The 25,416-nt window shown below is 41.6% G+C and overlaps 1 protein-coding gene across 4 annotated transcripts; it reads left to right on the forward strand.

Annotated features, from left to right (window-relative positions):
• Positions 1 to 373: 373 nt before the first annotated feature.
• On the forward strand, positions 374 to 13,061 carry LOC101475508 (SWI/SNF-related matrix-associated actin-dependent regulator of chromatin subfamily E member 1). 4 transcript variants are annotated; one of them, XM_004568596.5, is made up of 11 exons: positions 374 to 462; positions 988 to 1,045; positions 1,983 to 2,026; positions 2,672 to 2,770; positions 4,109 to 4,201; positions 4,786 to 4,917; positions 5,822 to 5,993; positions 6,129 to 6,301; positions 6,561 to 6,662; positions 6,878 to 7,115; positions 10,821 to 13,061. In XM_004568596.5, exons 2-11 carry the CDS (start codon positions 1,039 to 1,041, stop codon positions 11,204 to 11,206), a joined length of 1,446 nt encoding a protein of 481 aa, XP_004568653.5. In that variant the 5' UTR covers positions 374 to 462; positions 988 to 1,038; the 3' UTR covers positions 11,207 to 13,061. The 4 variants fall into 4 exon arrangements, with proteins under 4 accessions (XP_004568653.5, XP_004568654.5, XP_076739040.1 ...); XM_004568597.5 differs by having other exon boundaries at positions 4,109 to 4,189; XM_076882925.1 differs by lacking the exon at positions 2,672 to 2,770.
• The last annotated feature ends 12,355 nt before the right edge of the window (positions 13,062 to 25,416 follow it).

The following is a 25,416-nucleotide window of genomic DNA, read 5'->3' on the forward strand; positions in this document are numbered from 1 at the left end:
TCAAGTCCATTTTCAGAAAACCAACTAGCTTCACAACAGGACTTCCCCAACTTAGGGTAATATCACAGGGATGACAGAACTCTTTTAAACACAGACTCACTGGTTAAAGGATTGACTAATAAATCCTTCTGTCTTACAACCACAGGAATCTCCCCCTGCTGGCCTTTATCCTGGCTTAAGGCATTTGATGGTTTCGCTTTTCTGGCAAGAAGATACATCAATATCTTCCACGGTTTACACATACTTTTAAGTGGTTTGGAATACAAAAATTAATAGTTTGGATGTTGGGATATTTTAAATACATGAAAAAAAAAGTATTTTAACACAAATATACTTTTATTATGAAATGCTCATTTCTTATCCGTCGGACGACCTGCTTGAAAAATATCATTTCCGGTGTGTGCGTGAGAGGCGGAACAAGCGGCCCTACAGAGGGAACAAAGGACGGTTAAGTGAATTGCTGTATGTTGTTCCCAGCATGCGTGTATATATAAATATATGCACGTATTTATATTTTAAAAAGTGTCACTGTTGCATTTTGTAACTTCGGGGAAGAAGCGGGAAAACATTTTCATGTGCCAGAGGAAACTTGGGCTGGTTGATTAATTGATGTTGGTTGATAGCGGGAGCTGGTGACTTCTTCGTTAACCTAGCTTTAACAGCAAGGCTTATATTGACGTCGCTTAAGCGTTTTGCTCTTTAAAAGTGTCACATAGTTTTGAATGAAAGCATATTCGTGTTTGCTTACTTTTATTGTTTGGACCTAGAGCCATTAAATTCGATGGATAACTCGTACGAATATGGGACAAAGAGGTTTTGGTGTCGGCGAGTTTAGCTAGTAGGCCTTGTAAGCTAATGCTAACCCAGTCAGCCATTGTTGTTGTTATCCGCTCATTTACCGGTGCTTTTTTCTTCTTCCTCGTTCTACGCCAAAACTACAAAGTGGACTGTAGTTGAGTTCCTTTCTCTTTATGTTTCCCTCTTCAGCTTAACCAGCATGAAAATAGCCTCCATTCCATAGGCCGCTCCTCAGCTGCGATGTCAAGTAAGTAAATAAATCAGTCATTGATATCCTTTATATGCCAACACCTGTCTCATTCTATGGTTCATATATATATGCGACCAGTACACTGGGGAAAATATGTAGGAATACTATTTCATTAAGTAAGGGACTCAGATAACATAAAGCACATTTTTGCGCTGTTTTTGCACATAGGATGCCGTCATGCAGAATTTTAAGCTTTAGGTTGCCATGCTTCATAGTGTCATGCTGTCTAGATCGGTGGACTTTTCAATAAAAACAATATTGAAGAGTGTGTACAGTTGCACTATTTCTCATAGAATCAGATTTGTGTCCTATATGTACTATCTGCCTCTTTAGTCAGTTCCTCGTGTTTTGTATAGACTCAAAGTCAACTGATTCAAACTGGAGATAGTGATGGTAGCCTTTGTTCTGCTCTGCGGTCACATTGAGTTTGACGTTGCAGTGAAATGAGGACTCTGGACTTGAGATGCAGAACACAGTGGTGGAGTTTGAAAATGTACAACTGACAGTTAAGACCCAGAAGAGCATCAGAGTAACACTCAGGACCAGCACAGGCTGGTCGATAAAGTGAAATGCTACAGATCTAGTTTTTTGGCATTAATGGAAATGTAAAAATAAGGAATTGTCTATGGCTGAAAACTGAAAGTAATACTGAATTGCAAAATGTACCTGGGTGACAGCAGCAGTCAGTTGGATTACCTCATATAGAAGTGCATCTCTTTTCAGACATTCATGATGCAGAGGAGTGAAAAATGGGGCTGAAGTACTTTCACAGTAGACAGTTAGGAAGAACCCTCACTGTTCACACTCAAGTGGTATTATTGTCAGGCAAAAGTAAACAGCAGGGAAAACATGTCATTTGTACAGAGCAGGTATGCAAGGATTGACTAACATTTTTTTTCTTTTTCTCTTTTTTTTTTTTTTAAACTTTGAACAGAACGACCATCCTACGCTCCTCCCCCTCCCCCTGCCCCAACAACAGTAAGTGTCCCACTTTTAGCACCAGTCTTAGTGTTCATGGTTTAGCAGCCAAGGGCCATGTTATTTTTTTGCTTCTTTTCTTTGTTACTTTCCTTTAAATCTTTAATGTGTGAACGTGCCAAGGTTGCCACAAACCTTGTTCTTCAGTTCTCTATCATCGCTTTCACCCCTTTTTCCTGTCATGCCACACGTTTTTTTTTTAGGTCTTGCACCAAAGGTGTTTGAGATTACTGATGGGGATCAAGTTAGTTTGTTATTTGACTGAAGAGCTTTGCAGAATCTACCTTGGCTGATGTTATTAGTAGACATATGTGAAGTAACAGAATACATGCTTGTTTTGATGCTTTTCATTTCCTTACATTCAGATGCAGTGCAAAGCACTGTGTAGAGCTGAAATCTGCTGATACACACTCAGTTAAATAAGTTTTTGTTGTGCACTAATTCTTAATGCCATCCAGTTGCCTTTTTTGCCTTGCATGATAAGATCATGGAACAAACAAATCAAAAAGTCAACATATATATATCTATATATACATGTATTTTCATGTTTCCCCCTCCTTTTCACTTATTTATGTTTATCCCTCTTCCTCCTCTTGTGTGTGAGCCATTTCTCATTCGTGTTTTGTCTCATTTGTCTTCCATCAGCAAATGCCTTCCACCCCAGGGTTTGTGGGCTACAACCCTTACAGCCATCTGGCCTACAACAACCTCCGACTGGGAGGGAGCTCCGGAGGCTCCAGCAGGGTAATGAATTGATGGAGCGATTTGAAAAACAAATTAAATGTAACAGAAAGTGTAAAGCACAAGTAAATGTTTTGGATTGAATAAAGGGCCCAGGTATGAGAAGAATGATAGGATTGTAAGAAAGGCTTAGACTGTATATTGAAATGGGGAAACTGAATATATGACTTGCAGCTTTAAAGAGCTTCAGTTGCGTGCATAAATGTGTGTTGAAAAAACAAATTAATGCATTAAAAAAAAAGTAAGATGTGATGTCAGTTGGAACGTAACATTTGATGACAGCTCTGCTTTTGGAAAAAAAATATAAACGGAATAAGATTTATTTTCATATTGACCTGGGGGGGGGGGAATAAAACGTTTTCAATGTGACCAATCCGGCCTCAACAGTTCCTGCACTGCAGTAATCAAGTCAGATAGAAAGTAGATCTGCTCTTGTCGGACTAGAACACAAGCCTTCCTGTGGGTGTGCATGGTGGCATAGGCAAAACACTACCTTTGTGGTGAATGTGTTCCTTTATTGTTTGAATTATTTGCCCTTGCCAAATTAGCCAAACGTTGCTAGTTCTTTCAGCACAACCTAAAACCGAATCTGAGATAACTTGTATCACAACAGTAGTTGCCAACCTTTTGTTAAACAAGGTTTTTTCCTTCAGGCTCTGAGTGCACTTGCATAAAACAAGATATATTACAGCAGAACAAAACACCGAGAAAGCAATGCTACAGGAAACTGTTCACTTTGAAAATTTATTTATTTTCCCACTCATTGTGCACTCAGTCAGTGGTGCTGTTTTCTAACATTAACACACATCAGAGTTGGCAGCTTGATTTGTTCACACGTAATCCTCTAGAATTCCAATCCCAAAATAAAGACAATGTTGGAATTTCATTTTTTTTGTAACAAAACCAAAGTGAACAGCCAAAACAAAAAAAAACATTTTCTGCATCACCAGTTAGGGGGTGATAGTAATGTAAATGAGCAGCCTGTGAAACATCTAAACATCATTTGCCTTACAGAGATGCTCTGAAACACTTAAAGCCATTCTTTGGCTTGTAGAACATCTTAACACATCAAAATTGTTTTTATCTGACTGTATGAAAGCATTAAGGAACATTTCAGTATTGTGTATTGTCATGTTTACATTCACATCTGTTGTTTTACCTTTTCCACAAACCATATCAGATCATAATCAGCAGATGTTTTATGATAGTTTTTGTTTTTTCTGTTCACTCTCTAAACCTGGCCCTTGTTTGTTTGTTTCCCTTTGGCTTCATACCTTCCATCTCTCCATTCATACTTTTTCCTCCTTCTTCTTTGTGCCCCCTCTCTCCTTCTTTCCACAGAACTCCTCGGGCATCACCGTCCCAAAGCCTCCCAAACCACCAGACAAGCCACTGATGCCATACATGCGGTACAGCCGGAAGGTAAGCAGGAAGGTAAGACACCCATCCACGGTGTCTGCTTTTACTGCTTGTCCTCCCATCCCCCTGAAAAGCTGGCAGGGGTTTGAGGGTGGGAAACAGCCAAGCCATGACGCCTCACCACCACCTCAGCCACCTAGTGGAGGCTCTCCACTTTGTTTCCGTTGACTCACAGTAGCCTTCTGTGTTTGTCAACATGCAAAATTGCTACATCTCCATATGTTTCCTCTTACGGGGATAATCTGTCCCTGGCACTCTATTTTTCCCCCTTATAGGCTCATCTCTTGCCTGCTTTTCTCTAGTTTCAGAGCTGTAATTTTAACACTGTATGCTCAAAAACAAAATGTGATCTAAAGGATCCTGCATTTAGAAAAAAATTGAATTCCATATATAAGTGAATATTTTCCATCATGCTTTCTTGCAGCACTTAAGTAGTTATGCTTTTCCTTACTAATAATTTCATCCACTGTTTCTTACCTCTGTACTTTGCTTCCCGTATTTCCTTTGTATTGTAACAGTCAATGTCATTTGATCCTGCCTCTGTGTGTGTGTGTGTGTGTGTGTGTGTGTGTGTGTGTGTTTTGATGTGAATATGAAAGGTATGGGACCAAGTAAAGGCTTCCAACCCAGACCTAAAGCTGTGGGAGATTGGAAAGATTATTGGGGGCATGTGGAGGGACCTGAGTGATGAAGAGAAGCAGGACTACCTTAATGAGTACGAGGCTGAGAAGGTAAGGAGGAGCAAGAGTCTAAGGCTACGTTCACACTGCAGGCGAAAGCGCATCAAATCCGACTTTTTTGACCCTATGCGACCCATATCCTATCATGGTATGCTAGCGTGAACAGCACAAATCCGATCTGGGTCACTTTCGTATGTGGTACTGAATCCGATACATATCTGATGTTTTAGAAAGCGACTGTTGTTTGAATGGTCATGTCACATTAAATCCGCCTTTTGCATCACTGATACAAGACAGACGCCAATTATCAGCGCCGGAGACGTGCCCGAGAAGACATCGTGAATGCTTCCTGGTCATCCAGTGTAGATGTTAGTGAAACTGTTTGGAAGTCAACGTTGGAGAAACGTGAACATTTTGTTTGTACTGTATAATCTGCAGATTCTGACAGAAATCTGCAACTATCCTTTGAAGCACCGCTCCTCTCTAAAACAGCAATAAGGGTCATCATTAGGCCATATGTAAATAACAAAATAACTTTATAACTTAAAGCAAAATTGGGAAACGTAAAGTCCGAAGCAAGTCTTTATGTTAAGGGCCATCAGTCAAACAATACTGTTTGGTCTGGGTCTAAACAGCGCGCGTTGTGTGTGACATCTTCTTTTGCGCATGCGGGCCGCTTTGAGGGTTCACACTAGAGCACGTTTGCTGTCACATTTTATTTGTAGTGTGAACAAGCAGACAAGAAAATCGGAACTGAGCATTAAGACCTGCAGTGTGAACGTAGCCTAAATTTCTTTTGTAAGTAACCCGTTGCTCTTGGATACCTTCTTTACATGTTGGCAGTTCAACAGCAGTTGTAGAAGTGACAACTAAAGAATCCCTGCATTGAAAAATAAGAAATGATCAGAGTTGTTTTAAAGGGCTTGTTTTCTTTTCCTGTCCCTCTTCGTCTTAGATTGAGTACAATGATTCTTTGAAGGCCTACCACAACTCACCTGCCTACTTGGCCTACATCAACGCCAAGAACCGGGCTGAGGCGGCAATGGAGGAGGAGAGCAGGCAGAGGCAGTCACGTATGGACAAAGGAGAGCCGTACATGAGCATTCAGCCTGCTGAAGATCCTGATGGTAGGTTAATTATGAAGCTATCTATGATTTTTAATCATGGCTTCACAATGTAATGTAATGCGCTTAAAATAAACACTGACCTGTCTGTCTGTCCTCGTCATGGTTCTGCCCATCTTGTCTTTTCGCTCCACCTAGATTATGATGATGGTTTCTCAGTGAAGCACACAGCAGCAGCTCGCTTCCAGAGAAACCACCGGCTCATTAGTGACATCCTCAGTGAGATTGTGGTGCCCGACGTCCGCTCTGTGGTCACCACAGCCCGCATGCAGGTCCTCAAGAGGCAGGTTCAGTCTCTTATGGTGCACCAGGTATGTTAGCAGGACATTTTTGCTTCCATTTTGTTACTTTGTTTTTTAGCTTGTAAAGCTAATGTGGTGTTAATATTACTCAAACTGACTTCAAAAGCATTGTTTACACTTTAATATAAATGTGCATTCCTCAAATGGGATTGGCTTCCTTGTGACAAGATTTTTGCTTACAACCAAAAGTAGTTGCACTAGTTTTATAAACTGTTTCACATTTAAAAGGAAGGATCTATTCCTGCTGATTGATTGCTTGTGATTTCAGAGGAAACTTGAAGCTGAACTTCTTCAGATCGAGGACCGCCATCAAGACAAGAAAAGACGTTTTCTGGAGACTACTGACTCATTCAATACTGAGCTGAAGCGGGTAAAGCAGCACTGTTTATTTACCTAGAGAGAGCTGAGTGTGTAGGAAGGAAGAGCTTTATTTCTAGATGACTAAATATCCCTTTAGATAGAAATTTGTCACCACAGACTGTTGTGTTGTAAGTGTAGGCCTACTACTTTCCCTTTGCCTTCAGTCTTATGACATTTGCAACTTTTTAAATTCATTTTGTTTAATTGAGTCTTGTGTGTTTCCAGCTGTGCAGTCAGAAGGTGGAAGTGGATATGGAGAAACTAGCAGCAGAGATGGCTGCCGCTGAAGAGGCAGCAAGGCGCCGGGCAGAGGAGCGGGAGCGGGAGGCCGCTGAGCAGGCAGAGAAAGCTGCTCAACAGCAACAGGAGGCTGCTGGAAACAAAGCTGCAGAGAAGAGCAGCACTAATGCTAGCCCCACCTCAGGGACCAAGGAGGAGGACAAACCTACACCAATGGAGACAGGTACCAGTGGGGGGGACACAAAGACATACACAGGGGGGTGGGGGTGGGGAGGGTGTCTGGTTGGTGAGTCTATCCTTGGGTGCTTCATTCTGCAAGCCAAATATCCTTGGGAAAAATACAATCCCCAAGATTCATCCATCAATGTGTGAGAATTTTTGAAAATATTTAAATATAGATGGAAAGTGCTTGTGTGAATAAGGCATGTTGGATAAAACGCTTTAAATCTTAAAACTTGTTTGGATTTAAGTACAATCATAATCCACCTGATAGCCACTGGGTTGATGGAGGAGTCGTTCAAAGCAGTTTCACTGTATATACAGTGGGGCAAAAAAGTATTTAGTCAGCCACCGATTGTGCAAGTTCCCCCACTTAAAATGATGACAGAGGTCAGTAATTTGCACCAGAGGTACACTTCAACTGTGAGAGACAGAATGTGAAAAAAAAAAATCCATGAATTCACATGGTAGGATTTGTAAAGAATTTATTCGTAAATTAGGGTGGAAAATAAGTATTTGGTCACCTCAAACAAGGAAAATCTCTGGCTCTCACAGACCTGTAACGTCTTCTGTAAGAAGCTTTTCTGTCCCCCACTCTTTACCTGTATGAATGGCACCTGTTTGAACTCATCATCTGTATAAAAGACACCTGTCCACAGCCTCAAACAGTCAGACTCCAAACTCCGCCATGGCCAAGACCAAAGAGCTTTCGAAGGACACCAGGAAAAGTATTGTAGACCTGCACCAGACTGGGAAGAGTGAATCTACAATAGGCAAGCAGCTTGGTGTGAAAAAACCAACTGTGGGAGCAATCATCAGAAAATGGAAGACATACAAGACCACTGATAATCTCCCTCGATCTGGGGCTCCACGCAAGATCTCATCCCGTGGGGTCAAAATGATCATGAGAACGGTGAGCAAAGATCCCAGAACCACACGGGGGGACCTGGTGAATGACCTGCAGAGAGCTGGGACCAAAGTAACAAAGGTCACCATCAGTAACACACTACAACGGCAGGGAATCAAATCCCGCAGTGCCAGACGTGTTCCGCTGCTGAAGCCAGTGCATGTCCAGGCCCGTCTGAAGTTTGCCAGAGAGCACATGGATGATACAGCAGAGGATTGGGAGAATGTCATGTGGTCAGATGAAACCAAAGTAGAACTTTTTGGTATAAACTCAACTCGTCGTGTTTGGAGGAAGAAGAATACTGAGTTGCATCCCAAGAACACCATACCTACTGTGAAGCATGGGGGTGGAAACATCATGCTATGGGGCTGTTTTTCTGCCAAGGGGACAGGACGACTGATCCGTGTTAAGGACAGAATGAATGGGGCCATGTATCGTGAGATTTTGAGCCAAAACCTCCTTCCATCAGTGAGAACTTTGAAGATGAAACGAGGCTGGGTCTTCCAACATGACAATGATCCAAAACACACCGCCCGGGCAACAAAGGAGTGGCTCCGTAAGAAGCATTTGAAAGTCCTGGAGTGGCCTAGCCAGTCTCCAGACCTCAACCCCATAGAAAATCTGTGGCGGGAGTTGAAAGTCCGTGTTGCTCGGCGACAGCCCCAAAACATCACTGCTCTCGAGAAGATCTGCATGGAGGAATGGGCCAAAATACCAGCTACTGTGTGTTAGGGCTGCTCGATTATGGCAAAAATGATAATCACGATTATTTTCACTGAAATTGAGATCTCGATTATTTGACGATATTTATTTAACCCTTTAAGACCTACTATAGAACCAAGTCCACCAGAGCTTATATTATTTTTTTACATGCTGTAGTGCCATTTGTGGGAGCATTTCAAGTTGCTATACATCAATACAACTGTTATAGCCCATATTTTAATAATATGTATGCATTAAGTCCATAGTAATTACATAAAGTGCAAAAAAGTGCAATAAACTACAAAAAAAATTGAAAATCGCTTTTGTTTTGTTTACATATATTTCTACTTGGAGAAATTTAAGAGGTTTATCCCTCAAAACTTTAAATACAATAAAGTTGCAAAAAATAGTTTCCCACCACAGGAAATTTATTTTGAGTGTCTTCATAGTTTTATTTTGGAGATACAGCAATTTTTATATACTGCAGGAAAAACAAAAAACAATCCTATGATGCAAATTTGCAAAGAAAACAGCAGGTGCATCATTTCACTGTGGGAAGTGTTACGAACAGCTGATAGGAACGGCAAAGCGTGTTTCTGGAATATTATGTTTTTGTTCCTGCAAGCGCTTTTTATGCAATTTTTGCAAAGCTATATGTGGAACGAAACCGTGACCGAGGACAAGCTGATGGCATAAGATGTAAGTACAACTCCTCCGGTTTCATATGCAAAACAAATTATTGCGCTAGCTTACACGGTTCAGGTTCTACAGGGATTTAACAATAGTTACGCAAAACGGAGCGTGCTGCTCTGACCGGCTTTAAAGGGTTAACAATGACTTTAAAAAAATAATATAAAATAGTGTGCAACACCACTGAAGTTCACTGAAGCTTCCCTCGGGTCCTCTTAATCAGCGGTCTCCAACCTTTTTTGCGCCACGGACCGGTTTATGCCCGACAATATTTTCACGGACCGGCCTTTAAGGTGTCGCGGATAAATGAGGGAGGGGCTAATAATCGGCTCAGTCATTTTTAATGATCGTTGAAAGCCCAGATCGTAATCGTGATTAAAATTCGATTAATTGAGCAGCCCTACTGTGTGTGCAAACCTGGTAAAGACCTATAGTAAACGTTTGACCTCTGTTATTGCCAACAAAGGTTATGTTACAAAGTATTGAGTTGTATTTTTGTTATTGACCAAATACTTATTTTCCACCCTAATTTACGAATAAATTCTTTACAAATCCTACCATGTGGATTCATGGATTTTTTTTTTTTTTCACATTCTGTCTCTCACAGTTGAAGTGTACCTCTGGTGCAAATTACTGACCTCTGTCATCATTTTAGGTGGGGGAACTTGCACAATCGGTGGCTGACTAAATACTTTTTTGCCCCACTGTAGATAGGTTTGGTCAGTGGAGTTAATTTTTTTCTTTAACTGTTTTATTAATTTTGCAGAGCTCACAAGTAGCAATGAACATTTAAATCAGATTTACTGGGACGTTACCCAGTTATGACTCCGCACCTTTGATGTGTACTATAATGCCTTCATTATTTGTATTGACTGAATTGTGGGACCAACAGAATGAATGAAAAGGCTTTTTTAATTACTCCAAATTGTAAATGTTGCTAATGGCTAACATGGCTGTCAGCTTATTACTAATAGTTAAACAGCTAGCTAATGTGCTGCATGATAGGTTAACATTTATGAAAACTGTTTAGTACGTAGATGTTGTTGACACAATACTTCTACTGACCTCTCAAAGTGCTTTAGTGCTTGTACAGCGCTTTGAGGTGACTGTTGTTTTCGATTTCGATAAAACTGGATTGGATTGAAACTGCTGTAAATGTCAGGTACAGCTACTATTACTTTAGTTTTAGTTGAGTTTTAGCAACATCTCAAGTAAAATTAATCAAAACTGAGCAGAGTTTAGTGGACACAGCATTAAACATCGTTTATACAAATATTGCACTTTTAAGAGTGGTTTAATTCTATTCTTCATTATTCAGGTTTTAAATGTCAATGACATGTGTCTTTAAAGACGGCTTATTTTTTAAATCAGATGTGTTTATACCAAATCTGCATCCATTCCTTTCTTTAGATGAGGCCGCACCTGCAGAGCCGCTTTCAGACCCCCAGGTGGCTCCACCACCACCACCATCTGATACTTCATCGTCTTCCTCTGATAAAGCAACACCTCCCCCTGAGCTCCCCAGGGAGAGCAGTACTCCCAACAGCAGTGCCCCCAGTGATGATGGGGGCAGCAGCAACAGCATGCCTCCTCCACCCTCAGACATCCCACCTGGAGCAGCAGCATCAGGCTCATTCCCAGACCCACCTGTAGGCCAAGAAGCCAACCTCAGTACAGCTAATCCTAATGAGGCCGCAGCACCAGCCCCTCCCTCAGAAGAAGCAACCCCTCCACCACCACCACCACCACCACCACTACTGACCCCCAGTCAGAGCAGCCAGCAGTACGATATGTAGTAGTGCTGCCTGTACAGTGATGGGTGTAGATGTCCTCCTGGTGCTGCAGCTCTCCCTCTCTGGATGGAGCAGCAGTGTTGTAGTGATGCAGAAGAAGTGGCTCTGTAACAGCTGAGAAATACTGATTGGTTGAGAGGTGTAAAAGTAAAGTCAATACAAAAAAAAATAGTGCGAGAGTGACGTAGATTTTCATCATCCAGCTTCATGTAGCTGCACCAAACGCAGGGAAAGTAGGATTTCCTTTAAAGCTCTGTATGCCTCTTGTAACTTTACTCAGCATGCCTGGTCTGATAATCTGACTTAATTGAAACGTCACCAAAGAGTACAACACCTGGCCCTCTTTGAGTTTGTGCTCCAGGCACTGTGAGAGCATTTTCTCTTTTCTAATCAGGTCACTTGATGTTTTTTTTTTTTTTAAAGTAATCAGATACACACTCAGAAATAGGATAACACAGGGCTGTGAAACAACTGCTCAGCACAAACCGCACCACCGAGTCTGAAAGTCCGTTTACTTTTATCATCAGGGTTTGTATCCCCAGCACTGAGGTCAGAAGTGAATCAATCTGTTAGTGAGACTGTTTTCTTCTTCTTCTTTTTTTTTCTCTCTTTTTTTTTTTTAAGACTATAAAAAGGTTTAACAAAAACAAACCTGAATCACGACTGACTTCAGAGTGAAACGGCTTCAGATGAACGAGAAAAAGCAGCCACGTGCCCCTTATGGTTCAAATAAACACCTGAGATGAGGCTTACTGTATAGACAGGATGTGGTTGAAACACACACATCTGCATGCATTAAGCACATTAACAACCAGTCACAACATTGAAACCACCTCCCTGCTGTTGTCCACTTCATTACTGCAGTGTGAGTGTATCTATGATGTTGTGGTGCTGCAGCGGCTGAGCTTGTTGGTATGCAGCAGCGAGTAGGTGAATCTCAACAACCAGATGAAGGCTGGTAGCCAAGTTTTCCCAGCACAACTGTGATGATCATCAGAGGTTTCAATGCTGTGGCTGTTACGCTCCATGTTTGTTTATTTTTTGGACCACTGCAGAGTTTTATTTTGCGATTCATTTTGAGAAACCTGACATATGTTAAAGGGCCAGCTCTGACAAAAGGACCTCAATATTTTCGGCTCTCACTTATTGAAAAACCTCAATTTTCTAGATAAATTTCATTTGCAGAACTACTACTGTTACTTTTTTGTCTTTTGTGATTTAGTGAACCTTATTAAACGAGTGTAATCCAGGGCAACCTTGGTAATTTGTACTCTTGAATCAGATGCCATTTTAACACACACCCTTGTAAAGTCAGCATCAATTGATTTTTCCATATTCTGCATGTTTGGCTATGTACTAACCTTACCCATGTATGAATCTGAGTGCAGGTCTTGTATAGCTGGAGATGAGGAAAATTAAAGTTCAATACAAAACGCATGAAGATCCCAGCAAATAAATAATGATGGGATCATCTCCAGGGTATTTTTAAAAAATCTGAATAACATGTCTTGCTTTGAGTGTAAAACATTAACTTGGATATTTGTTCCCCTGTATTGAAGTCTAAGTAGAAAGAACTGACACTTGTACTCAGTTAATTTAATTTTTGCTCATTTAACCTGTAAAAGCTTCTCTGTGAGGCGAGGCTTTTGTTTAGACCACAGATTCCTGCTGGCACTACATGCATCTAACTTCACCAGAGAAATGCACAGGTAACCTCACTTATGCATTCAAAGGACTGTTTTCTTACTTGGACTGTTTTTTGGTAGTATGCCTGTCTTTTTTTTCTTTTTTTTTTGCATTTTTCTTTTCTACTGTCTGAACTTGTTGACCCAAATAAAGATGATTTGTCTTTCTGCTACACCTGTTTTTTTTTTTTTTTTTTTTTTTTTTTTTGTTTGTCTCCCGAAAGTAAGACTGGATAAGGAGGTTAGTGACAATTTCACTCTCGGAGAAAGATGTTAAGAGTGAGCCAGTGGGTTTTGCTAAGAGGAGGGCTCAGCAACTGATATAATCTGGTACCGAAAGCATATACAGGTCCTTCTCAAATAATTAGCATATCATGAAAAGGTTCTCTAAACGTGCTATTAACCTAATCCTCTGAATCAACGAATTAACTCTAAACACCTGCAAAAGATTCCGGAGGCTTTTAAAAACTCCTAGCCTGGTTCATTACTCAAAACCGCAATCATGGGTAATCATGCCGACCTGACTGCTCTCCAGAAGGCCATCATTGACACCCTCAAGCAAGAGGATTTCCCCCCAATTTCGCTATATAAATAAACATTATATAATATCTCCAGCTGAAGCACAGAAATTGGGGACAGACTTATAAGAGCAAAGCCTGCAGCTCCACCGCAGGAAATAAGGAGGAAGTCTGACTGTTGAGGCTCAACTTTCCAAAGAGTTTCCACGGAGTGACGAACATTTTAAAAGCCTGGAATCAGAAAGTCTGATGTGAAAAAAAAAAGTCAGATTACAAGAAAAAAGAAGAAAACAGGTGGAGGACAAGGAGCTGTCAGCCTCAGGTGAGAAACCCACTGCCAAAGTTTCCAAGGAATTATACTGCAAGTGATGGTCAAAGTCATTTTTGTCATTTGTTCATAAGAAGGAATTGTAAATGTAATCCTAAAGTAGTAAAATATTGATAAATTACAGATTTATGTGTATGCACTGTTAGTAAATGAGGCCCACTGAAATAACCTTACTCTTGCAAGACATGTATGTATAGAATGATGCTCCAGAAATCTTTCAGTTCACACTCCATACAGCTGTTTTCTTACATTTACTGCAAATTAACCATTTACCTGTTATACCATCTATATGTCAAGCTTCCCAGTCTCACATTCAGCTGTTGGAGGATGAGATCTTCGCTCCTCAAGCGATAATCCCCCCTTGGACTGTCTTGGTGCAAAACCAAGACATAAATCATGTCTCCTGGAAGGGGGAGGACGTACCACAGGCAGGGCACAGCGAGCTGAAATCTCTGAAACCAACTGGCCTTCACTTCCTACGAGACAGAGAAGCTCTTCTACCCCTGTATACGAGAGGAAACAGGACTGGACAACCGTGAATAGGAAGGTTAACAACAAACCTTCAAAACAACTGAACACCAACGACCAGGACCAGGATCTTCCCCAGTCCCCCAAACCCCTGACAGGCCATCACCCTCCTCCCCCTCCCTTTCTCCCTCCTCCCCACACCTGAAATTCACTGAAGAGATGATGGAGCGGGTCAATGCTGGGCTCAGATCTACCCCCCGGCCCAATCCCTCTTTGTCCCCCATAAACCCCCCACCAAAGCAGCCAAAGGTTCGCCACCGAGCCCCACCCTCAACAGAGCAATCGAAGTCACATTGCCCAGCCTCGCCCCACTTAGTTCCTCCTTACCACCTTCATGCTTTGTCTCCGCAGTCTGATGTGTGATGTGTGGAGGGTCCGGGCTGCGAGGATTATGGCAGTGGTGACTTTTCCCAGGAGAAGCTGGGACCCTGTTTACTAGAAGGTTTTAAAATTTCTGTACTTTTAGGTGACAGAAGGAGACATGTGGCCTGGTCAAAACACAGAGAGCTGCACTCTAAAAGATCTTTAAATATAGTAAACATACCTCGTGTGCCACAGACTGCTCCCAAACACGAGGGGACAAGTAATGCCTCTAAAACACTTAAGTTGGCTTTATTAAACGTTAGATCTTTAGCTGGGAAAACATTTTTAATTAATGATTTAATCACTGAGCACAGCCTTGATTTTATGTTTTTAACTGAAACTTGGTTGGACCAAAGTAACAGTGGAGCTGTTCTCATCGAGACGACCCCTCCTAACTACAGTTTTATCAGTGAGGCCAGGGTGAGCAGGAGAGGAGGAGGGGTTGCGGTCTTATTTAATGAATCATTTCAATGTAAGCAGCTATCTCCTGGAAGTTTTCAGTCTTTTGAATATGTGGCTTTACAGCTGAAGGCCCCATCCAAAGTTGTGTTTCTTAATGTTTACAGGCCTCCCAAATACTGCACAGACTTTTTTAATGACCTCAGTGAACTGCTGTCTGTGATCTGTGTTGGGGATTTTAACATTCATGTGGACAACCCTCAGGACAAAGGGACTAAAGACCTGAGTAACACTCTGGGCAACTTTGGGCTGACTCAGCATGTAACAGAGGCCACACATAATAGAGGACACACTCTCGACCTACTGATCTCCAAGAGCCTGAGCATTTCAAACATTACTGTGTCTGATGTGGGCTTATCTGATCATTACTGTGTTTTCTTTGAAAGTAAAATCTCAGCCCACACAAATATATCAACAGCAGTGATCACAAAACGGTGTATAACTGAAGACAGTAGTGAGATCTTTAACCAGGTCTTCCCATTAACACCTGACCTGTCCAAAGGTTCAGTCAATGAGCTCGTCAATAGCTTTAATGCAAAAATGTTAAATGTAATGGATACTATTGCCCCCATTAAGGTGAAGGTTATCTCTGGAAGGAAAAAGTCTCCATGGAGAAACTCCACACTGGTGAAAAATGAAAAAAGAGAGTGTAGGAAAGCTGAGCGCAGATGGAGAAAAACAAACCTCCAGGTTCATTATGACATTTATAAAGAGAAACTTCACAATTATAATTTACAACTGAGGAGTGCAAGAAGGTCCTACTTCTCTGACATCATCACTAAAAACAGCCATAATGCTCGGGTCTTATTTTCTACAGTTGACAGGCTAACAAACCCTCCTGTGCCAGTGGCAGCCGAACTTCATTCAACCATGGCCTGCAATGACTTTGCCAAATTCTTCACAGACAAAATCCAAAAGATTAGACAAGCAGTTGGTACATCAACAGCAGATCCAGGATATGTACTGTGTCCACCGAAAAACCGTTTAACACCATCAAACAGTTTCACCCTATTAACAGCAAAGACCTGGAGGACATCTTAGGTCAACTGAACTCCTCCTCCTGCTGTTTAGATGTCCTGCCAACAAGTTTTTTCAAAAAGGTCTCAAAGACTTTAGAGTCAGACCTGTTACAGATCATCAACTTTTCCTTAATGTCAGGTGTGTTTCCAGAACCACTAAAAACTGCTGTAATCAAACCTATACTGAAAAAGGACAATCTTGACAAGACACAAATGAAAAACTACAGGCCGATCTCAAATCTCCCATTTTTAAGTAAGATCATTGAAAAAGCAGTTTCTCAACAGCTCAATTACTTCTTAAAACAGAATAACTGCTATGATGCCTTCCAGTCAGGTTTTAGACAGAACCACAGCACTGAAACCGCTCTGACCAAAGTGTTTAATGAAATATGTCTGAATACAGACAGTGGAAAAATGTCAGTCCTAGTTTTACTGGATCTCAGTGCAGCATTTGATACAGTTGACCACAACATATTACTCAAACGACTGGAGAACTGGGCATGTCTTTCAGGAACTGTACTAAACTGGTTCAAAACATACTTAGAAAACAGGAAATACTTTGTATCAATAGGTAACTTCACATCCGAGCAGACAAGTATCACATGTGGAGTTCCCCAAGGTTCCATCTTGGGACCCCCTCTGTTTAACATTTACATGCTCCCACTGGCACAGATTATAAAGAACAACAAAATAAACTACCACAGCTATGCAGATGACACACAAATATATATCACAATGTCACCAGGAGCCCGAGGCCCTGTACAGGCTCTTGGTAAATGCATTGAGGAAATTAATGACTGGCTGTGCCACAATTTTCTCCAACTAAACAAAAACAAAACTGAGGTAATAGTCTTTGGCGCCAAAGAAAAACGATTACAGGTCACCAGAGAACTTCAATCTATACATCTAAAAACCACAAACCAGGCGAGAAATTTGGGTGTAGTGATGGATGCAGACCTAAACTTAGAAAAACACATTAAGACAATAACAAAGTCAGCTTACTATCACCTCAAGAATATTTCAAGGATAAAAGACCTGATGTCTCAACAGGACCTGGAAAAACTAGTCCATGCATTCATTTTTAGTAGGCTTGATTACTGTAACAGCATCTTTACAGGTCTACCTAAAAAATCAGTCAGACAACTACAGCTCATTCAGAACTCTGCTGCTCGAGTCCTCACTAAGACCAAAAAAGTGGACCACATCAGTCCAGCTCTGAGGTCTTTACACTGGCTGCCTGTCCGTCAGAGGATAGACTTTAAAGTTCTGATGCTGGCCTATAAAGCTCTGAATGGTTTAGGACCAAAATACATCAGTGACCTCCTGACCCAGTATGAACCTTCCAGATCCCTCAGGTCATCTGGATCCGGTCTTTTATCAGTTCCCAGAGTCAGAACCAGACACGGAGAAGCTGCATTCAGCTTTTATGCTCCTTATATCTGGAACAAACTCCCAGAAAGCCTCAGATCAGCTGAAACACTCAGTTTATTTAAATCCAGGTTGAAGACTCACCTGTTCTCAGCTGCATTTGAATAAAGCACCAAATCCACACTTTTAAGCTTAAATTTCAAAACTTACACTAACTACTGATCTTATCTATTTCTGATTTTATCTGTTTTGATTTTATATACTGTTTTGTTTGTTTGTTAAGCTTAAATTTCAAAACTTACATTAACTACTGATTTTATCTACTGTTCTGATTTTATCTGTTTTGATTTTATATACTGTTTTGTTTGTTTGTTTGTTTGTTTGTTAAGTGGGTTTAGAGCTCTGGGTAGCTCCCCAGCTGGGTCTAGACTGGGTCTAGAGAGTATTTTAAATTCAGGGAATTTAAAATAGAAAGTAGCTCGTCCACAGAAGGACTGGTAGCTCCCCTTACGATAAGGGTTCAGATCGCGCGAACAGGTGTGAAATGTGTGTGTTTAGTTAGTTTGTTTGTTTGCTTGTTTTAATCAATTTTAAATCATGCTTTTTATTTGTTTTTGTTTCTAATGTCTCTGTAAAGCACTTTGAATCACCTTGTTGTTGAATTGTGCTATACAAATAAATTTGCCTTGCCTTGCCTTGCCTTGTGGTATTGATGGTATTTTCCTGGGTATTGATATTGAACCTTAAATTCTAGCACATGATGACTCTACCTGAATCATGTAATAAATTCAATCTGCTCTTTGCTGTTAAATTCAACATCATTTTGGTAGTGTTCTTTACACACTGGCGATCCTTCTAACTGTACTGTCACAGAATTACTTGATATTGCCAAGTCATTTAATCTGGGCTTGTTCAAAATCACTACCCTTTCAGCTTGTTTGTGGCCAAAAGTGGCCACCAACAGATTAGGTTTGTAATTTTTATTATTTTTATGTTTTTTTGCCATTTTTTTCTGCATAAAGCTTTTAAGTAAGTTCAGTTCTTTTCATAAATATAAAATAATTATTACTTTTTAAATTTTTAACCCTTTAAACACCAGTTTGTTTGTCCACTGCACTATCTGGAAGACAACCTCAAATCTCGCAATTTTATATAATTGCATTGCTACTGAAATTTCTTGTATTATTAATAGTAGAGTCTGGGATAAGTAATTGATTCACATCAACACTGATTATAATGCATTGTTATTTTTGTGCAGGGAGAGCAAAAACATAAAAACTCCCTCTCAGCTTGTTCGTGGCCAAAAATGGCCACCCCCTTGTTTACGTTTAAAAATGCTATAAAATTAATATATATTAAAACATTTTTCAACTTTCATTGACTTGATTTTTTAAATTAGCACCGCTCCTAGTCATGAAAGCCAAAATATAATTCAAATTCAGATATTATACCCTTTGAATACCAGTCAGATTATGTATTATTACTACGCTTTTGGGGGAAAATAGTAATAAAGTTCACATTTTTTAGCATATGAATGATGAAACCTAATATTTTTTTTATCATCATTGCAGGTCAGTAACAGTAACTGTAACAATGATTTATTTTCACTTTATTTATTTATTTATTTATTAATTTTTTCTTTGGGGGGGGGGGGAATGAATGGCCAAAAAGAATATCACACATGGTGTGTTAGTGGCAAGAAAGGCAATTTAATGACCCAATAACCATTGAAATGACCAATAAAATGATTGAAATTTATATTCCAGTGTGTGCTTCTGTGTGCATCCTCATTAGCAGCAAGATGTAGTAACCACATTAGAGTGGTTTTTGTAGGCACACTTTCTACACCTGGTGCAAGGGGCTTCTGTTCCAATCCTGGAGGTGCACCTTTTGCACTTTCTCGTTTCGTTGGTGGGGTGTGGGTCACACTCTGGTTCAGACTACTGTATCTTGAGATCAATGGCAGAAGTGGCTGAGAATTAAGGAGAAGGGTGTCTTGCAGTTGTTGAGGTCACCAGCATGTGCCCCAACTCTCCCAGCATCACTCTTCATTTGTAGGTTGTAGATGACTCCCCCACTTCAGTGAAGTTGTTTCCGGCGGGACAAAGCATCGTATCCCAAGACATCCAGGAAATTGGAGAAAAGAGCCATCAGCCATCAGTTAGTTTTCCTTCAACAACTCGAGGTGCCAACATCCTCTAAGTTATCCAAGCTGTATTTGTGCCTATTGTAGTCCAGGATTGCTTCTTGCTTTCACACATCCTTTATTCCCCATCACTGACTGCTGGTTCCTTGTGTGTTGCTGTCAAAAGAAGCACATTCCTCCGTTGCTTTGGGATGTGGGATATTTCTGTGGTAGTTTTGGTGAAGCCAAAGACAGACAACAAAATCTTCCTCTGTTGCAACTGGAGGAGCTGGGGAGGAAGCTCTGGGTTGTTTTCCCTGTGCCAGTTTTCATCTGAGGGGTTCCTCTGCCAAGGTGACCAAAGGAAAGACGTCGTCCTCGGAGCTCCTCCGTCAGTTGGAGTCTGAACCCCATGCCTTTTTTTACTTCCTGAGAACGTCCAGTGTTGTCATCCAACATGCTATGTATTGCTTTATTCTGGTTTAGGCTCACATCTCCACTTCATCTATAATCCTCCAATCATCACACCTTCGCCTCCTGTGCAGGTTTGTAAGGGTGCACAGCAGCTAAAAGATCTCCTTTGTTATAAAAAATCAAAAAGTAGATCTCAGGCTGCTAATGCAGGAAACTGCATACAGGCTGAGCCCTGGTTTGATACCAGTGGGCACTGGATTGTAGAGCAGTCTCTCTTCAGTGGTGGGACCCACATGGTTTTCCTTTCATGAGGGATCCACTCAGTCACCGGCTCCTCGGTCTCAGAAAATGCTCCTATGTTCTTTTCCATCAGCTGCTCGGCCTCCACCTCCATGCCCCCCAACCCCAGTCCTCCCCCAAAGAAGAGGATTCAGGCACTGGCTAGTACTCATCATCAGTGGTGATACAGTCAGCCTCTTTGGAGATTGTCCCCTCATCTTCTGGAGAGGAAGTTTCTTCATCTTGGGCAGATGTCTTTTCTTCAAGGGCAGAGGACTGCTTGCTGTCCTTGCTCTCTGACCAGATCATATAGGCAGTGCTTGAAGCAGTGATGGCCTTCTTGCCATATTGCCAGAGTAAATGATCTGGAAGCTGTTAGGCGCACCGTGGATGACGTCAGTGCGCACACTGTGTCTGAGGAGGATGAGTGGAGGTGCTTCAAGAAGGTGAACGCACGCAAAGCTACTGGTCCGGACGGGATTCCCGGCTGCGTCCTCAAGTCATGCGTGGCTGGCTGGAGTGTTTATCTTCAACCTTTCCCTCTCTCTGTCTGTAGTCCCAGCCTGCTTCAAAATGGCCACCATCATCCCTGTACCCAAATCCTCCACCATCTCCTCAATGAACGACTGGCGACCTGTAGCCCTGACCCCCATCGTAAGCAAATGCTTCGAGAAGCTGGTCAGGGACTTCATCTGCTCTGCACTACCCGACTCACTGGACCCTCTACAGTTCGCATATCGCCACAACAGGTCCACTGATGATGCCATAGCCCTGACACTACACACTGCCCTGTCGCACCTGGAGAAGAGAGACACGTATGTGAGAATGCTGTTTGTGGATTACAGCTCAGCATTCAATACCATCGTTCCCTCAAAGCTGGACAGGAAACTGCAGGATCTAGGACTGAGCAGCTCCCTCTGCAGCTGGATCCTTAACTTCCTGTCTGACAGACGCCAAGTGGTCAGACTGGGCAGCATCACCTCATCCCCCATCACACTGAACACTGGTGCTCCACAGGGGTGTGTACTGAGCCCTCTCCTGTACTCACTCTACACCTACGACTGCACGGCCACTAACAACTCCAACATCATTGTGAAGTTTGCGGACGACACTACAGTGGTGGGTCTTATCACCAATGGTGATGAGACGGCCTACAGGGAGGAGGTCAGCGCCCTGACCCACTGGTGTCAAGACAACCATCTCACCCTCAACGTCGCAAAGACAAAGGAGTTGATAGTGGACTTCCGGAGGTGCTGTGGAGAGAGTGAGCAGCTTCCGGTTCCTTGGTGTACATCTGGCTGAGAATCTCACATGGTCAGTACACATAAACAAAACAGCCTCTTCTTTCTCAGGAGACTGAAAAGATTCGGCATGAGCCCCCGCATCCTCAGGACCTTCTATCACTGTGCCATTGAGAGCATCCTCACTGGATGCATCACCACCTGGTATGGCAACAGCACCGCTTACAACCGCAAAGCTCTCCAGAGAGTAGTGCGGTGCTCTGAACGGATAATTGGAGGTGAGCTTCCCTCCCTCCAAGACATCTATAGGAAGCTTTGCCTGAGGAAAGCGGGGGGGGGGGGGGGGGGGGGGGGGGGGGATCATCAAGGACTCCAGTCACCCCAGCCATAAACTGTTAAGACTACTTCCCTCAGGAAGGAGGTTCTGCAGCATCCGGTCCCGAACCAGCAGACTGAGAGGCGGCTTTTTCCATCAGGCCATCAGACTGCTGAACACATCATAGACACCTCACCCTTACTACTGGAACTTCAACATTATGCACTCCACGCCTTTTGACAGGTAGCAGGAAATTTTCTTCCATCACTCCTGTTCTTGCTGGCTTGCACTGGCTGCCAGTTAAATACCGTATTCAATTTAAAATACTACTTTTCACTTACAAAATTATCAATAATTTGGCGCCGAGCTACCTCAATGAGCTTCTTAGGTTACACACTCCTGTCAGAGCACTTAGATCTGCTACCCAACTTCTTCTGGAGCAACCTCGTTCTCGGCTGAAGTCTCGTGGCGACCGTGCGTTTGCTGTAGCTGCCCCAGTCTTATGGAACAATCTATCCGGGCGTCTGACTCTATGCCACTGTTTAAATCACGGCTGACTTATTTATTTAATCTTGCTTTTCCACCTAGTTAATATTTGGTGTGCGTTGGTACATTTTTATCCGTTATGCTTGTTAACTACTTTTATGGTAGTTAACAAGTGGTACAAGGTCAGCAGCAGGTTGGAATCCAGTTTACTTTGGCGTTGGGTGGAATGTGCACAGCCGTGATGATCCCTACTGTTAGCTCTCTTGGTAGAAAAATAGGCCGGCATCTTACTGACATGTACTCAAGATTCAGGGAGCAGTGACTGTTTATAATTGTCCTGTTGTTGCACCAGCGTTCATGCATGTAAATACAGAGCCCCCCTCTGCTCTTGTAGTTTTACGGAGGGCGTTTATATAGATCAGCAATCTGGCTTTCCAAGCTAAATGATGATCTTCTAAATTATTGAGACACCATTTCAGCTCCAGATTACATGCTATGTACTTTTAGGAGTGCATTTGAGAGTTACACCAGGGAGTCAAGTAGTTGACTGACACCAAAACCTTTGTTTGCACACAACTATAGCATGCAAAGAAACCTCACAGCAATGAGTAGTGCAGTGTTAGTCTAAACACAAATTTGCTGATGTGTTTTACATAGTGCACGATGTTAAATTCAGACTTGGTTTTATTTTTGTTTTAAAAATCCTCTAGGTCCTGAATTTACATATAATTTGCAGTTGATGGCTCTGTTTGCAGTTATATGTTTAAATACGATAGGGTGATATAGTTTCTAAGTGGAATTTAAAATAAAATGGGGCTTGATTATTAAAAATCTTGCATGTGAGGAGACAGATTTTAAATTTGATTCTAGATTTAATAGGGAGCCAAAGAAGAAAAGGAGAAATATGCTCTTTCAAGTCCCTTTAAGTACTCTTAGTGCAGCTTTTTAGGGACTTTTACAACAACCTAATAATAATAATAATGAATTACTGTAGTAACAGGACAGGCTGTCATGTGTAGGCTGTGTGCAGGCAGACAACGTCCCCAGACAAGTTTGAACTTTTGCTGTTTTTCAGTTGTTTCTCAGCATCTCCATTCTGCTGCACCCAAGAAACTGTCATTTAGGTGACTAACCAGCCTCTTTGTGAGAGACTGTAACATCATGAGCAACAACACGGACAGTTTTCACTCTCTCCTGTATGCAGTAGACGAGTTGGCAAATAAGATTGATGATGATTGCGCACATTGCCCAAAGGCTCTAAACTCGCCTGTGCTCTGCGTGGAAAAGAAAAAAAAGTTTGCATGAAAAATTACCACTGGATTTCTGAAACATGCCAGCATACTATGTCCTCACCACCCTGCACAAGGCAGTCTCCTATTGCTAACTTGCATACTATCTGCATGCTGACCCGCCCCCATTTTGCTATATAAATAAACATTATACAATATCTCCAGCCTGCAGCTCCACCGCAGGAAATAAGGGGGAAGTCTGACTGTTGAGGCTCAACTTTCCAAAGAGTTTCCACGGAGTGACAAACATTTTAAAAGCCTGGAATCAGAAAGTCTGATGTGAAAAAAAAAAAGTCAGATTACAAGAAAAAAGAAGAAAACAGGTGGAGGACAAGGAGCTGTCAGCCTCAGGTGAGAAACCCACTGCCAAAGTTTCCAAGGAATTATACTGCAAGTGATGGTCAAAGTCATTTTTGTCATTTGTTCATAAGAAGGAATTGTAAATGTAATCCTAAAGTAGTAAAATATTGATAAATTACAGATTTATGTGTATGCACTGTTAGTAAATGAGGCCCACTGAAATAACCTTACTCTTGCAAGACATGTATGTATAGAATGATGCTCCAGAAATCTTTCAGTTCACACTCCATACAGCTGTTTTCTTACATTTACTGCAAATTAACCATTTACCTGTTATACCATCTATATGTCAAGCTTCCCAGTCTCACATTCAGCTGTTGGAGGATGAGATCTTCGCTGTGGTATTGATGGTATTTTCCTGGGTATTGATATTGAACCTTAAATTCTAGCACATGATGACTCTACCTAAATCATGTAATAAATTCAGTCTGCTCTTTGCTGTTAAATTCAACATCATTTTGGTAGTGTTCTTTACATACTGGCGATCCTTCTAACTGTACTGTCACAGAATTACTTGATATTGCCAAGTCATTTAACTAAGTGCATCTAGGTTTTATCTGGGTTTTAATCTTGGCCAGTCTATAAACTCCCTGCAAATGTCTGATTCATATGAAGGGAGTTTGGTCCGACCACAAATGTGTAATTTTTGATACAGCCAGTATTTTCTTCCCAGAAGAAAACCATTTAGTCTGACATTTTTAATGAGCACCTGACAGCCAGGTTTTCAGCTCTCCTTTCTCACGTCCACATCACCACACCTACTTTTTTGGACATCTTGGTTAATTGGATTAATAGTTTATGCTCATGAATTCTCAATGGGGTAGAAGCCTGATTACCCCCAGCTGTCAACCCAAACCCCTGAATCAGTGATCATATCCCATCCATTATCATGGAGACACAAATCCCCAGGTTCACTACCTTCACATGAAGGAGTTGCTAACCACACTCAGCCTGGTTTGATTAATAATCAATAACAATAATCAAGTGGTAACTAATATCTTGGACAAATTCCAAGCTGGTTTCCAGTGAAACCACAGCACTGAAACAGCATTACTAAAAAATACTAATGATATTCTTATGCATTTTGGATAAATATAGTCCTACTAGATTTATCTTCAGCTTTTGTGAATGTGTGTGTGAATGGGTGAATGACTGAATGTAGTGCAAAGCGCTTTGGGTTCCTTAGGGACTAAGTAAAAGCGCTATACAAATGCAGGTCATTTACCATTTTGACACCACTGATCATCCCACTTATCAACAAGTTACACAAGTGACATCAGTGGCAATGTTTACAGTTTTTAGCATACTCCTGGTGTTGTTGACCTCTGGCTTTGTGCTTTATGGATTCATGATTTGTTCTTTTGGATTTGTGATAAGTGAGTTTTGAATGCATAAATCCTGGAAAGTGTTCCCGACCTGCCGTCAGCTGAGCTAA

Source organism: Maylandia zebra, linkage group LG4 (assembly GCF_041146795.1).
Source record: "Maylandia zebra isolate NMK-2024a linkage group LG4, Mzebra_GT3a, whole genome shotgun sequence".
Classification (NCBI taxonomy): domain Eukaryota; kingdom Metazoa; phylum Chordata; class Actinopteri; order Cichliformes; family Cichlidae; genus Maylandia; species Maylandia zebra.